At 43.3% G+C, this 14,918-nt stretch overlaps 1 protein-coding gene across 1 annotated transcript; it reads right to left on the reverse strand.

Moving 5' to 3' along the window:
• Nucleotides 1-10,689: 10,689 nt before the first annotated feature.
• LOC125779656 (uncharacterized) lies at nt 10,690-12,070 on the reverse strand. The gene has a single exon (XM_049460935.1). The coding sequence runs from the start codon at nt 12,068-12,070 to the stop codon at nt 10,712-10,714; it is 1,359 nt and encodes a 452-aa protein (XP_049316892.1). The 3' UTR covers nt 10,690-10,711.
• Between the last annotated feature and the right edge of the window lie 2,848 nt (nt 12,071-14,918).

Raw genomic sequence — 14,918 nt, forward strand, 5'->3', positions numbered from 1 at the left:
TTAAAAATTTGTTATAAATATTATTATTATTCTTTCAATAAATTAAAAACTCTTGACTTTGAATCAAAAAACACAAAAAATTTTTACTCTAAGCGGTGGATCACTCGGCTCATGGGTCGATGAAGAACGCAGCAAACTGTGCGTCACCGTGTGAACTGCAGGACACATGAACATCGACATATTGCGGTCCATGCTGTTATGTAAGTTAATTAATTTTAAAGTGCTGCTTGGACTACATATGGTTGAGGGTTGTAAGACAATGCTAAATTAGTTGCTTATTCTTTTAGTTAAAAAAAAAGAATTTAAGCATATGGTATATTATTGGATTATATTTTCCAATCCATATTATTAATAACATAAAAAGAAATATATACAACTAGCTGACGCGGCGAACTTCGCCCCGCCCAATTTTTATTTTTTTTTGGAAGTCATAGACTCGTATAACTTTACCACAAATAATATAAACTTCAAACAACGCATTTTTATTTAATGTTTTTAGCGCCATCTACTGTAACATACCACACTTACTCAATACCGCTGTTAGCGCCACCAACTGGTGGATAGCTCTTTGCTAATAATAAACAAATAATTTGCAATAAATAAATAATGCGACTATAAGGAGAGTTATAAATTATCCTATCTTTCAAGTTGGACCAAACTGCACACAGTGTTAAAAATTTCATTAAAATCGGTTCAGTAGTTTAGGAGTCCATCGAAAACAAACAACGTGACACGTGATTTTTATATATTAAGATATATTCTTGAATACCTCATATTTGAACGAAATTTTGTAGTAAATGACAATCTTAGTATTCCCCAAATTAAAAAAAAAATCAATATTATTTAAAATATATTTAAATAAATACATTACGAAGACAGTCTAGCATAAAATATATTATTTGTGGCCTAGACCTTAAGTCCCTAATGGTATTTATTTAAAACGTGGAGTTGAGTGATTTTAAAATATATATTTTTAATAATATGAAATAAATATATTAATAATTTGAATTGGCATGAAAAGATTTTATGTTTATTATTAGAAATTTATAAAATGGTATCGAGATATAAAATATGTTTCTTTAAAATAGCGAAAAAAAAAATAATAATAATAAGTTTTTTATACAACCTCAACTCATATGGGACTACCCCCTGATTTAAGCATATTAATGAGGGGAGGAAAAGAAACTAACAAGAATTTTCTTAGTAGCGGCGAGCGATAAGAAAATAGTTCAGCACTAAGTCACTTTGTCTATACGGAAAATGTGAGAAGCAGTGTATGGAATATCTTAATATCTAGTAAGAGAAATTAACGATTTAAGTCCTTCTTAAATGAGGCCATTTACCCATAGAGGGTGCCAGGCCCGTATAACGTTAATGATTACTAGAAAGATATTTCCAAAGAGTCGTGTTGCTTGATAGTGCAGCACTAAGTTGAAAAGAACTCTGAATAGAGAGTTAAATAGTACGTGAAGAGGTTAAGCCCGATAAACCTGAATATCCATTATGAAAAATTCATCATTATAGCTGTGGTATTTAATTTTAAATATTATAGTAATAGTGTGCATTATTTTCATGTTAGGACATTGTAATCTATTAACATAATAAAGTATTTATCAAAAGATCATTGGTTTTAAGTTTATTCAAATTAATTTGCGTTTAGCTTATTAACATAGAATAAATATTGATGATTTGATAAAGTGTTGATAGATTTTATTATATATAATGCTAAAATTCTTTTGAATTTTACAATAATATTATTATCATTGATTTTAATATTAATTGTATGCATTTATATGATTAACAATGCGAAAGATTTAGGATACCTTCGGGACCCGTCTTGAAACACGGACCAAGGAGTCTAACATATGTGCAAGTCATTGGGTTATACTAAACCTAATGGCGTAATTAACTTAAAAGTATGGGATTAATTTTTAGTGTATTACACTATTAATTCAATCCCGGGGCGTTCCATATAGTTAAGTATAATGGTAATTTATTATTATTTATACCTCTAACTGGAGCGTACCTTGACCATATATGCTGTGACCCGAAAGATGATGAGCTATACTTGATCAGGTTGAAGTCAGGGGAAACCCTGATGGAAGACCGAAACAGTTCTGACGTGCAAATCGATTGTCAGAATTGAGTATAGGGGCGAAAGACCAATCGAACCATCTAGTAGCTGGTTCCCTCCGAAGTTTCCCTCAGGATAGCTGGTACATTTAAATATTATGTAAAATAATCATATCTGGTAAAGCGAATGATTAGAGGCCTTAGGGTCGAAACGACCTTAACCTATTCTCAAACTTTAAATGGGTAAGAACCTCACCTTTCTTGATATGAAGGTTGAGGTTATGATATAATGTGCCCAGTGGGCCACTTTGGTAAGCAGAACTGGCGCCGTGGGAAGAACCAAACGTAATGTTACGGCGCCTAAATTAACAACTCATGCAGATACCAAGAAAGGTGTTAGTTGCTTAAAACAGCAGGACGGTGGACATGGAAGTCGTAGTCGCAGGCCTGTGGTTATTGAACCCGTGTTTTAATACTAGATTTACTTATTGACCGATGAATACTGAACTTTAGTTCAAATATTCTTATTAACACTAAACTTCAGTTTAGTGAATCGCTAAGAGAAAACCACGACTTGTCGGATTAACCGTCAGAATTCTTCTGTTCATTTATTTCCAATATTTTCTTAAGCTAAGTTCTATTTTCTGATACAAAATACATTATTTCTTTTCTTATTATTATTTTGGCGCAACCACTTGTAGTTGCGACAATATTTGTCAAGTGGCCTACTTCCCACATTACATCAATTGCAATCCCTCAAATATTTATGTTGCACTATTTATTGTCACGTTAATTGCTATCGCAATATTCGTTTGAACATATTAAATGTGCAGCGGAAATGCAATGTGATCCAATGTAAGTGCCCTGGTTTGTTTCGAAATATGATATGCATATTTCGTGTGGTCGCAATATTGTTGCGGTAACAAAAAAGGGAAAATATTTAAGTAGACCAGTTAATTCTAAGTGTTTTGGGGTAGGTTGTTAACGTTGACGTCGGCATTATTTCTTTGTTGCAGTTCTTATGAATTGCAGTTGCATTCATATCGGTCATGCCGATAGTGGTTGGCATCGACGTCGACGTAACTCCTCCCCCCCTTGATTGAGCTCTCTCCTGGGAGATCACATTAGTAATTTTGAAATTCTTTCTCTTGTTTTTACAATAAATGATTTTCGAAAGACTGACTATAATTACAATTGATATTGTATATAAGTATGCTTATATGTATGTATTGTTGTCGTTTGTGGTCCTAATACTCTAATTTTTTCTCCTAGTGTATTGTGTAGGCGTTCTACATCAGAATTGCCGGTGTGGTTATTTGGTTTAACGAGATGTAGTTCAATATTTTCGTTTCTGAGGAAATCTTTAACATTAATACTTTTAAATTCGTTATCTTTTTTAAATTGTCCTCTTTGCGACTTATATTGGTTTATTTTTTCGATTATAGTTTGGCTGGTCCTATCTTCAAGAAAAAATGCTGTGGCGAATTTAGAAAACCTGTCTATAAAAGTTAGAAAATTCGCTTTTGAATTAGTGTAGCAATCCATGTGAATTATTTCTTTGCAATCTTTCGGTGTTTCCGTTAAATTAAATTTTGCTTTTATAGGTCGCCTATCATATTTGACTCTGTTGCATGTATCGCAGTTGTTTACGAATTTGTGTACCAGTTTTTTCAAATTTGGGAAGTAGATATGTCTTTTAACTTCTTCGTAGTTCTCCGATATTCCTGTGTGTCCTGTTTCAAACTTGCGATAATTTTGGATATGTCTGTAGGCTTCTTCTTCGCTATTTATATCTTTAGCGTGATATGAACATTTAACAAATTTAATGTTGTCGAATCCATCAAATAACTCGATGATTTTTTGTTGTAATTTATTATATTCATGGTCGTTAACTTCGCTGTATATGCCAATTTTGCCTGAAGTGATATGTCTTCTGAGGATATCAGAAATATTGTTGTCGAGATTTACTGGTGTTACGTATATTTTTTTATTGTTGTGTTTTATTTCGAACTCTAATTGTTTGTTATCTGTTAGGTTAGGTTAGGTTAGGTTAGATGCCTGATCAAGAGATCGCACATGGACCAATAGAAGTAGTCCTTTGTGAAGCCATAGAAAAACGAACTCCCTTGTTCGGACTTAGAAGTCGGCAAACCGTTTAGTCTCCAATACAAATTTGCAGAGGCGCTTAATTTCTATACCCGCCAGGTCGGCGGGTAGTCTGAAGCTATGTGCCCCCAAGTATCTAAGTCTTGACCTCCCAAAAGCAGGGCAGTCAAGAAAGAAGTGCTGGCTAGTTTCTACTGCATCTTCTTCCAAGCAGCTTCTGCATGCGGCGTCCGGTAAGATTCCCAGTCTTACAGCGTGAATGCCAATAGGGCAGTGGCCCGTCAGGAGCCCTATTATTAGTGAGAGTCTAGCCTTACTAAGGGCAAAGAGATCACCAGATCTTCTGCGATCTATCTTAGGCCAAAAGGCCTTTGCGACCGCACAGGTACCAATGCTGGACCATCGCTGACCGAACAGCCGCGAGGCCCAGCCATCCAGTAGTAGAGAACAGGAGGATGCAGGAGCACCTACCCGTTCCCATTCTACCGATAGTGATTCTAGGGTGCCTTTCCTAGCCAGCTCATCAGCCTTGCAGTTACCCACGATACCGCTGTGGCCCGGCACCCACACAAGTCTAATGATAAAAGCTCTCGCCGCCAGAGACAGTGACGCCAGACACTCTTCGACCAACCTAGAACGCACTATGAATGCATTCAAGGCTAGTATTGCCGCTCTGCTATCAGAGTGAATGGTCACTTCCCTGAAGGTAGACACTCTTTTGAGCAGCATATCTACTGCTACCTTGATGGCTGCAACCTCAGCCTGGAAAACGCTACAATAGTCGGGAAGTCTGAAGCTGGATTTTATGGAGAGCTCCCGACAGTAGACCCCTCCACCAACCTTCCCCCCAAGCTTCGACCCATCCGTAAAGAAGCTTACTGCCCCTCTCCTCCAGCGACTTCTTCCCTGCCAAACCTCCCTCGTCGGTATATGTGCAGAGAAGGAGCCACCGGAGTTCGATATGGCGACTCCTTGATCCAAATGATCCGGTATGCAGTCAAAGCTTGTGAGGATGTCCGAGTGCTCAGATGCACGCCCCTTTAGGAACCCGGACCCCCGGAGCCTGATAGCCACTTTTGCGGCCATACACCTTCCGGCAATATCTACCGGCGTTATGTTCAGAATAGCATTAAGTGCGATGGTTGGGGTGGACCTTAATGCACCGCACATGCTGATGAGCGCAGCTCGTTGAACACTCTCAAGTTTCTTAGCAAGTGTGGTCTTCTGCAAAGCCCTCCACCACATGAAGACTCGATAGAATAATATGGGCTTAACTATGGTGTCATAGAGCCAGAGTACCACCTTCGGTGAGAGACCCCACCTCTTGCCAATAGCTCCTCTACAGCAATATAAGGCAATCGATGCCTTTTTGGCTCTCTCCTCGATATTCGGCTTCCATGAAAGCTTCTTATCTAGGATGAGCCCTAAGTACTTCACTGTATCCGCCGGTTGTAAGCGGATACCTCCCAATAGCGGTAACGGCGCCTCTGGGATCTTGTACCTTCTACTAAATAAAACCATTTCTGTTTTATTAGGATTGATGGCAAGTCAACTTTCGACCGCCCATTTTGTTACAACGCTGAGATATCCCTGCGTCAATTCATACACGGTGCTTAGAAACTTTCCTTTCACCATAAGTGCTACATCGTCTGCATAGGCAATCACCTTACAGCCAAGATCCTCCAGCTTTTTGAGAAGGTCGTTAACGACTAGGATCCATAGAAGAGGAGAAAGAACCCCTCCTTGAGGGGTTCCCCTGCTAACACTCCGCCGCGCGCTTGCGCTGCCCCATTCTGATTCGGCCACTCTGTCGCACAGGAGACTGAAAATGAGGTGCTTGAGGTTCGATTCAACCCCAAGACCGTCTAGTGCAGCAACGACTGCCTCTGGCAGGACATTGTTGAAAGCTCCCTCAATATCAAGGAAGGTCCCAACCGCGAAGTCCTTACCCTTAATTGCTTCCTCAAACCACGACACGATAGTGTGTAAAGCAGTGTCTACTGACCTTCCTTTACGATACGCATGTTGCGCTCCTGATAGATAGTCCCTCGGAATACCAGTCCATCAGCCTCTCCAAAGTTTTTAGTAAAAACGAGGAGAGACTGATGGGCCTGAAATCCTTTGCCGTGACGTGGGAGCCCCTGCCAGCCTTCGGGATGAACGTAACCCTGACTCGTCTCCAGGCCCCCGGGATGTAACCTAATCTGATGCAGTTCGCATAGATCGGTGCCAACCAGCCGCATGATACCTTAGCAGCCTGCTGCAGCTGCGCTGGTATGATGCCGTCCGGTCCCGGGGACTTGAATGGTTTGAACGAATTTATCGCCCAAGTCAAGTGACGCTCATCCAGAAGGTCGACAAAGGCCGTGCGATCAGCATTCAACGCTCCGAGAGGCACCTCCGTAGAGGACGTGTTACTAGGGAAGTGAGCATTAAGGAGCATCTGTAGTGTCTCTTCACTGCTCAGCGCCCATTTCCCATCTACATCCTTAAGGTACCCCAGGGACACAGGGTTTTTCGCGAGAATTCGCCTGAATCTAGAGGACTCGTGAAAGCCCTCCACTTTTTCGCAGAAGCTCTTCCACGAGATCCTCTTAGCCCTTCTTAGCTCGGACTTGTATATCGAAAGTCCTGTTTTATACAGGACCCAATCATCGGGTAGGCCACTCCTACGGGCCTTGTTGAATAAGCGTCTACAGGACGCCCTAATTTCCGAGAGCTCCAAAGTCCACCATTGAGGTTTACCTCTTCCCTTCGGTGTTTTCAATGGACAGGAGCTCTCCAGTGCAGTGATGCACGCCGAGCTGAAAGCCTCGACCCACCCATCCACCACATCGGCGGTGGCCAGCGTGTCCACCCCCGGTGCGCGTGGAAGAGTTTGCCGAAGCCTTCTGCGGTAACCTTCCCAGTCCGTGTTTCGAGGATTTCTGAACGATTTCCTAGGAGGACCTTCTCCGTCAATACTAAACCCGATATATCTATGATCCGAAAAGGAGTGGTCATCGAGAACCCTCCAGTTCGAGATCAGCGGGGCAATCCTGTGTGAGGCTAGGGTGAGATCGAGAACCTCCTCCCTGCCTGCGGTCACAAAAGTAGGAGAAATTCCCCTATTGCAGATGCAAAGATTTTCGCTAATAATAAAATCAAAAAGCGACTCAGGAGGATGGAGTCATGTGTAGAAGTTCACGCAAGTGAGGAAAGTTCTCTGATCGCCATTCACTTGGGAGTGGCCAGAAACGATTCTTTTGCATATGACTAAAGCAGCTCACGACTTCCGGTCTTTGACCAAGTATCCTCTGGGTAGCCTAAGGACATCCGTTTGAAGGCGAGCTAACGTGAGAAGGCGAAACATCCCCTGCATAGGGTTGTGCGCTGGGTTTGGGACCCGTCACGTAAAAAAACACCCCCAATGAAAAGGAACAACAAGCCTCGGATGAGTGACCCCCCTTTTGATGACGACCATGGCAAACGAAATAAGGACTACGAATTGAGGGCATGCACCTGGAATGTCCGGTCCCTTAATTGGGAAGGTGCCGCTGCCCAGCTGGTTGATGTCCTCGTGAAAATAAAGGCTGACATCACCGCCGTCCAAGAAATGCGATGGACGGGACAAGGACAGAGACAAGTAGGTCCTTGTGACATTTACTACAATGGCCATATAAAGGAGCGCAAGTTTGGTGTTGGATTCGTGGTGGGAGAGAGACTTCGTCGCCGAGTACTATCATTCACTGTGGTGAATGAACGTCTAGCCACAATCCGCATCAAAGCGAGGTTCTTCAACATATCGCTGATTTGCGCCCACGCCCCGACGGAAGAGAAGGACGATATGACCAAAGATGCTTTTTATGAGTGCTTGGAGCGCACTTATGAGAGATGCCCCCGCCACGATGTCAAAATCGTGCTTGGCGACTTTAACGCCAGGGTGGGCAAAGAAGGTATCTTTGGAACTACGGTCGGTAAATTCAGCCTCCACGACGAAACATCCCCAAATGGGTTGAGGCTGATCGACTTCGCCGGGGCCCGAAATATGGTTATCTGTAGTACTAGATTCCAGCATAAGAAGATACATCAAGCTACCTGGCTGTCTCCGGATCGAAAAACCACCAACCAGATCGATCATGTTGTGATAGACGGAAGACACGTCTCCAGTGTTTTAGATGTGCGTGCGCTCCGAGGTCCTAACATCGACTCGGACCACTATATTGTTGCAGCCAAAATTCGCACCCGCCTCTGTGCAGCAAAAAAACGCACGCCAACAAACACAAGGAAGGTTCGACGTCGAGAAGCTGCAATCACAACAGACAGCCGAACGTTTTTCTACTCGGCTTGCACTCCTGCTCTCTGAGAGCACTCATCAACAATTCGGTATAAGGGAACTGTGGGACGGCATTTCAAACTCCTTACGTACAGCTGCAACCGAAACCATTGGTTGTCGGAAAGGGCAAAAGAACAGCTGGTACGACGAGGAGTGCCGTGTCGCAGCGGAGAGAAAACAGGCTGCCTACCTCGCAACGTTACGATCGACCACAACACGTGCGGGATGGGATAGATACCGAGAGTTGAAGAGGGAAGCGAGACGCATTTGCAGACAGAAGAAGAAAGAGGCCGAAATGCGTGAGTACGAACAGCTCGATAAGCTGGCCGACAGGGGTAATGCTCGAAAATTCTACGAAAAGATGCGGCGGCTTACAGAAGGTTTCAAGACCGGAGCATACTCTTGTAGAACCCCCAAAGGTGATCTAGTTACCGATGCCCAGAGCATACTTAAATTATGGAGGGAACACTTCTCCAGCCTGCTGAATGGCAGTGAAAGCACAACACCGGGAGAAGGCGAACCCGATTCCCCAATCGATGACGATGGAGCAGACGTTCCATTACCCGACCATGAAGAAGTTCGAATAGCAATTACCCGCCTGAAGAACAACAAAGCGGCAGGGGCCGATGGATTGCCGGCCGAGCTATTCAAACACGGCGGCGAAGAACTGATAAGGAGCATGCATCAGCTTCTTTGTAAAATATGGTCGGACGAAAGCATGCCCAACGACTGGAATTTAAGTGTGCTATGCCCAATCCATAAAAAAGGAGACCCCACAATCTGCGCCAACTACCGTGGGATTAGCATCCTCAACATCGCATATAAGGTTCTATCGAGCGTATTGTGTGAAAGATTAAAGCCCACCGTCAACGAACTGATTGGACCTTATCAGTGTGGCTTTAGACCTGGAAAATCAACAACCGACCAGATATTCACCATGCGCCAAATCTTGGAAAAGACCCGTGAAAGAAGAATCGACACTCACCACCTATTCGTCGATTTCAAAGCTGCTTTCGACAGCACGAAAAGGAGCTGCCTTTATGCCGCGATGTCTGAATTTGGTATCCCCGCAAAACTGATACGGCTGTGTAAACTGACGTTGAGCGGCACCAAAAGCTCCGTCAGGATCGGGAAGAACCTCTCCGAGCCGTTCGATACCAAACGAGGTTTCAGACAAGGCGACTCCCTATCGTGCGACTTTTTCAATCTGCTGCTGGAGAAAATAGTTCGAGCTGCAGAACTTAATCGAGCAGGTACAATCTTCTATAAGAGTGTACAGCTGCTGGCGTATGCCGATGATATTGATATCATCGGCCTCAACACAACAACCTCTATAAGTCTCTCATAATTCCCGTCCTGCTGTATGGTGCAGAGGCTTGGACGATGTCAACAGCGGATGAGTCGACGTTGCGAGTTTTCGAGAGAAAAATTCTGCGAAAGATTTATGGTCCTTTGCGCGTTGGCCACGGCGAATATCGCATTCGATGGAACGATGAGCTGTACGAGATATACGACGACATTGACATAGTTCAGCGAATTAAAAGACAGCGGCTACGCTGGCTAGGTCATGTTGTCCGGATGGATGAAAACACTCCAGCTCTGAAAGTATTCGACGCAGTACCCGCCGGGGGAAGCAGAGGAAGAGGAAGACCTCCACTCCGTTGGAAGGACCAAGTGGAGAAGGACCTGGCTTCGCTTGGAATATCCAATTGGCGCCACGTAGCGAAAAGAAGAAACGACTGGCGCGCGGTTGTTAACTCGGCTATAATCGCCAATTAAGAAGAAGAAGACTCACCTCTAGTGTTGGTATCCGATCGAATGTCGCGAGTTGGCGTCCGAGCCGATGATGACATCAGCACCATTCCTGGACGCTTCCCCAAGGTCCTCCTTAGTAATGCGGGAGGTGGCCCCACCTCATCGTCGTGAGGCATATACGCAGCGACAAGCCAGATATTCCCGGTGTCGCACTCTAGCTTTGCTGTAACTACGTCAGCGTTGCTGAAATTAGGTAAAAGAAATACCGTTAGTTCGTTTCTGACCAGCATACAGGCTCTATTTCTACCTGCATCCTTGGCCGCCAGCAGCTTGTGACTCTTCGTCCTTAGTCCAGATATTCCGTTGCTAGTTAGCCACGGTTCCTGGATCAGGACCACATCGGCTTCGTCTTGATCCAGACGAAGCAGTAGATTGGCGGAAGCCGCCTTTGCATGATGGAGGTTAATCTGGAGGAATCTCATCCTTCAGACTATCCTCTAGAAGCGCCAGTTCAGCGCTTAGGTCATGATCGACCCTCACCTCCTCAAACAATTGTTCGAGGCTGAAAACGGAGTCGCCGATCGACGATCCGCCTCCAGTACTCGCCACGTCCGAGAGGCTTGGGTCGCTTTCCGTGGTCGCTTGACCATCGCTAACGCCTTCTCCTTTCTCCCCCGCATCTGCAGCTTGAGCGCCATCAGCCCTGGCATCCGTTGGGAGTACCTTCAGTACCACCATTTCGAACCCATAGCTGATGGCTCCCTTGGTTCTGCTGAGAGGACCGATGGACTCTGCGTTAAGCATTATCAGCGCTTGCCGATATGGTTCATTGGTTCTCTCCAGCCTTAAAACCCTCCAGTCGTGCGCGGGGAGTGTGGGGTTGCAGTACCTGAGGATTTCCTCTATCTCCTTCGCAGTGGACGGTTCGGCCGGCAACCAGACGCGAGCCCTAGGGCGAAGAGGAAGATCCTCTTTGTCCACGGCCTCCAGTCTAGCCCCCTTCCAAACCTCCCCCACCAGAGAGACTGCCTTCTTGTATAAGATGGCCGATCTTTCATCGGCGCACCTAGTCAGCTTGTGCAGCCCATGATGCCAGCCGGCACTAACGCATTTTGGGGGTGGCCCAGGGTTTTCCTTGACCACCCTAAGGAAGACCGAAGAGATAGCTACTCTCTTCCACTCTTCATGGGAGATAGCCCCGTCCTCCCTGCTGCGGTTGAGAACGCCAAGTGTCCTAGCATTAGCACCTTTAGCAATCTCGCTGAAGGTTGGCGCCGCCCCCGTTCTCGGTTTTTTGCCAAGAGAGGTTTCTCCCTCGTGCGATCTTTGCCGCTTAACCGCTGTTTCGTGTCTATTCGCTTCGAGTCGTGACCCATCGGTCTCGCTCTCGCTTAACACCTTCTTGGCCCACTCCAGCGTGTTAGCATGCTGGTCAGGTATCTGCTCACCACCGTAGCGTTCCACTATTTTTGCCGCTAATCGACGGTCCGACTTCAGCTTCCTAGCTAAAGCCCCTTTGCTAAAGCCCCCTGTGGACCCCTTCATAACTCTAGCAGAAGTTCCTCTGCTAGTGCTGGCGATTCCGCCGTGTATGAGGGCTCCACCCTTCCCTACCTGTTTTGGCGGGTTTGCGCCGGCTTCCCTCATCCTACCGCCTGATGCGGAGACTCCTATCAGGGTCTTAGTCCTGCTACTACGTGGCGACGATTTCGTCGTCCCGGGAGCAGCAGCCCCCCCTGGGACAGATACGGGTGTCGATTTCGACGCCCCTTCACCTCCCTTCGTCACCTTCTCGTCCGTGTTTTTTGGTGTTGTGTCCATGCTATAAGGGTCCCCACTCAGAGCCGCTATCCGACCCCCGGAGAGGTAGTCGCCTTTTATGGTCCCAAGGTTGTCTCAGTGATGAGGCCAAGGCGAGGGTTGACGTACGCCCTTATGAGGCAATACGTTCAGAGCCGACCAGCGTAAAGAAGGAGTCGTCTCAACTTGCACCTACCACACCAACTTAATGACGACGGGGGGGGAACGTACTCTGAGGCCTGCCAAGGTTTTAACGGGACGGAGACAGTTCCGACATTAGCCCGACAGCCATTTCTGATGGGTGTCACCCCATCATACTCAGGTGCCAGAATGCCGTCACCACCAGCCCAGGGTTCTAACAGATCCAGATAAGTTTCCTATTCTAAAAACCAGTTCGATGCCAGAAAAGTCGTCAAGGGAGTTGTAAGGCCGTGAAGGCCGCAGGCCATTTGGCGTTACCCAGGATGCGTGGAGGCGACCTGCACTACATCTGAATTTTAAACCGATTGACTATGGTGTCCAAAATGGGTATATGGTTGTTCAATTGCTCCTTTTCTGTTGTAGAATATCTACGTTCGTGGTCGTTGAGTGTTCTACTCGCATAACATACAGGATGTTCATTTTGTTGTAATACGGCACCGATTGCGAAATTGCTTGCATCAGTAGTTAATGTAAATTTCTTTTTGAAATCTGGATAACTTAGTACTGGAGCTTCTGTCATTATTTGTTTTAATTTTTGAAATGAGTTTATATATGTAGAGTCGTTAATATTAATTTTAACATTTTTCTTTAGAAAATGTGTCATAGGTTGTGCTACTTTCGCGTAGTCTTTTATAAATTTCCGATAGTATCCCGTAGCTCCTAGAAAAGACTTTATTTGTCTTGTTGTTTTTGGTAATTTTAGATCTTGTATTTTATTTATTTTCTCGAAATTCGGTTTAACTCCTTCAGGTGTTAAAACGTGGCCTAGAAATTGTGTTTCTTTGGCACAAAAATTGCACTTGTCAAATTGTACCTTAAGGTTATGCTTCTTTAGTGCATTGAAAATTTTTGTTAGGCTTTGTATATGCTCTTCTAATGTTGTACTGAAAACGAGAATCTCATCCATGTATACTACGCATATTTTATTTATGTATTCTCTAAGAACACAATTCATCAGCCTTTGGAAGGTTGATGGGGCGTTTTTGAGACCGAATGGCATTCTAACGTATTCGTAATGACCAAAAGGGGTGGAAAACGCGGTTTTCTTTCTATCTTCCTCTTTTACTAAGATTTGGTGGAATCCTTTTGCGAGATCGAGTGTCGTAAAGTATACAGTTCTTCCTAATTTATCTAATATATTATCAATATTTGGGATTGGGAATTTGTCATCGATTGTGATATCATTTAGTTTTCTGTAGTCTATCACGATCCGCCATTTCTTTGTTTGGGAGTTATCTGATTTTTTTGGTACTATCCATAAAAGACTATTGTAAAGGGAATTACTATTTCTTATGATTCCTTGTTTTAACATTTCTTTAATTTGTTTAGTTATCTCTTCTTCGTGTATCTGTGGGTATCTGTAAATTTTCGAATATACTGGAGTGTCTATCGTGGTCACTATCTCGTGTTCAATAGCTGATGTACTAGTAGGGTCATCTCCTTCTTTATAAAATAGGTTCTTGTAATTTTTTATTAACTTACTAACTAAAAATGTCTCTTCTTTATTTAGATTTGTTGTAAATTGCTCAATTTGTAAGTCCCTATTTTCCGTACTTTCTAATTGATAAATTTCATTAAAATTATATGGGCAAGAATTCATAAATTTTATCACTTCGTTATTAATTGTTAAGGTATCGTTTCTCATATCAATAACTGCTTGTAATGGTTTTAGTATGTTTCGCCCGAGGATTGCATCGAATCCATTATTATGTAAATCAGTTAATTTCCATGACATATTTGCGTCAAAATTAAATTCGAGGGGTAAACTTGTTATTATTTCCCATTTGATTAGTGCTTCACTAAAATGACCGGATTTTTATTGAGTTATTTAATAGTATTCTGTTATACTTCATTAATTTTCTATTGTCGATAAGGGACGTAGTAGAGCCTGAGTCGATTAGGCATGTAATCTTTTCATTTTTTATTGTTAATTCTACTAACGGAAGGTAGTTTTGGTATGGTCCAAGGGAAAATTTACTTCTTGGTTTATATGGTCTACTTCCATTGGAATTTCATTCCTATAGTTGGTACTTCTTTCACCGTTATAATTGTTATGGTTTTGGTAAGTCCGTCTGAATGAGCTTGCTGTGTTATTACTTTGGTTTTGATTATTGAAACGATTACTGTTTAATCGTGTTTGTTCTGTATTTCCTTGTCTAGGATTCGTCCTTGTTCTTTCGTTGTTGAATTTATCATTAGAATTGTTAAAATTATAAAACCTATTATTTGTTTGGTTATGATCCCCAGGTCTTTGATTGTTTATTTTATTTCCTACTTGACCATAATAGCTTCTATTAGTAAGTCCTGTTTCTTCTAATACGTAAAATGCTTCCCTTAATGAGTTAATGTTCCTACCGTGAATTATTGCCGATAAATGAGGCGGAATATTATTTAAAAATGTTTTTAATATTAATGACTCGTTAGTCTTAGGAGAAAATTCTGTCGGCTTATTTTCGTCTAAATTATATTTTGAGTTAAGCTTATCTAATATGTTTTTTAAGTTGTAATAATAATGACTTACATTATACTGCCTGGTTGTGATGGCCTGGTGGAAGAGTTGGTGGTAGCTTTCCCTTATTCCGAAGTTCCGTATCAGTTCTGTCTTCACTTCGTCCCACGATGAGTCTCTGTTTAGTGTCCGTATTGTCTGGAGCGCCTCTCCTTGGAT

The sequence above is a fragment of the Bactrocera dorsalis genome, chromosome 6 (assembly GCF_023373825.1).
Source record: "Bactrocera dorsalis isolate Fly_Bdor chromosome 6, ASM2337382v1, whole genome shotgun sequence".
NCBI lineage: Eukaryota > Metazoa > Arthropoda > Insecta > Diptera > Tephritidae > Bactrocera > Bactrocera dorsalis.

Bases quoted from the DNA above. Each gene is read 5' to 3' on its own strand.
- LOC125779656 (XM_049460935.1), bottom strand. From the start codon at position 12,070: ATGGACACAACACCAAAAAACACGGACGAGAAGGTGACGAAGGGAGGT.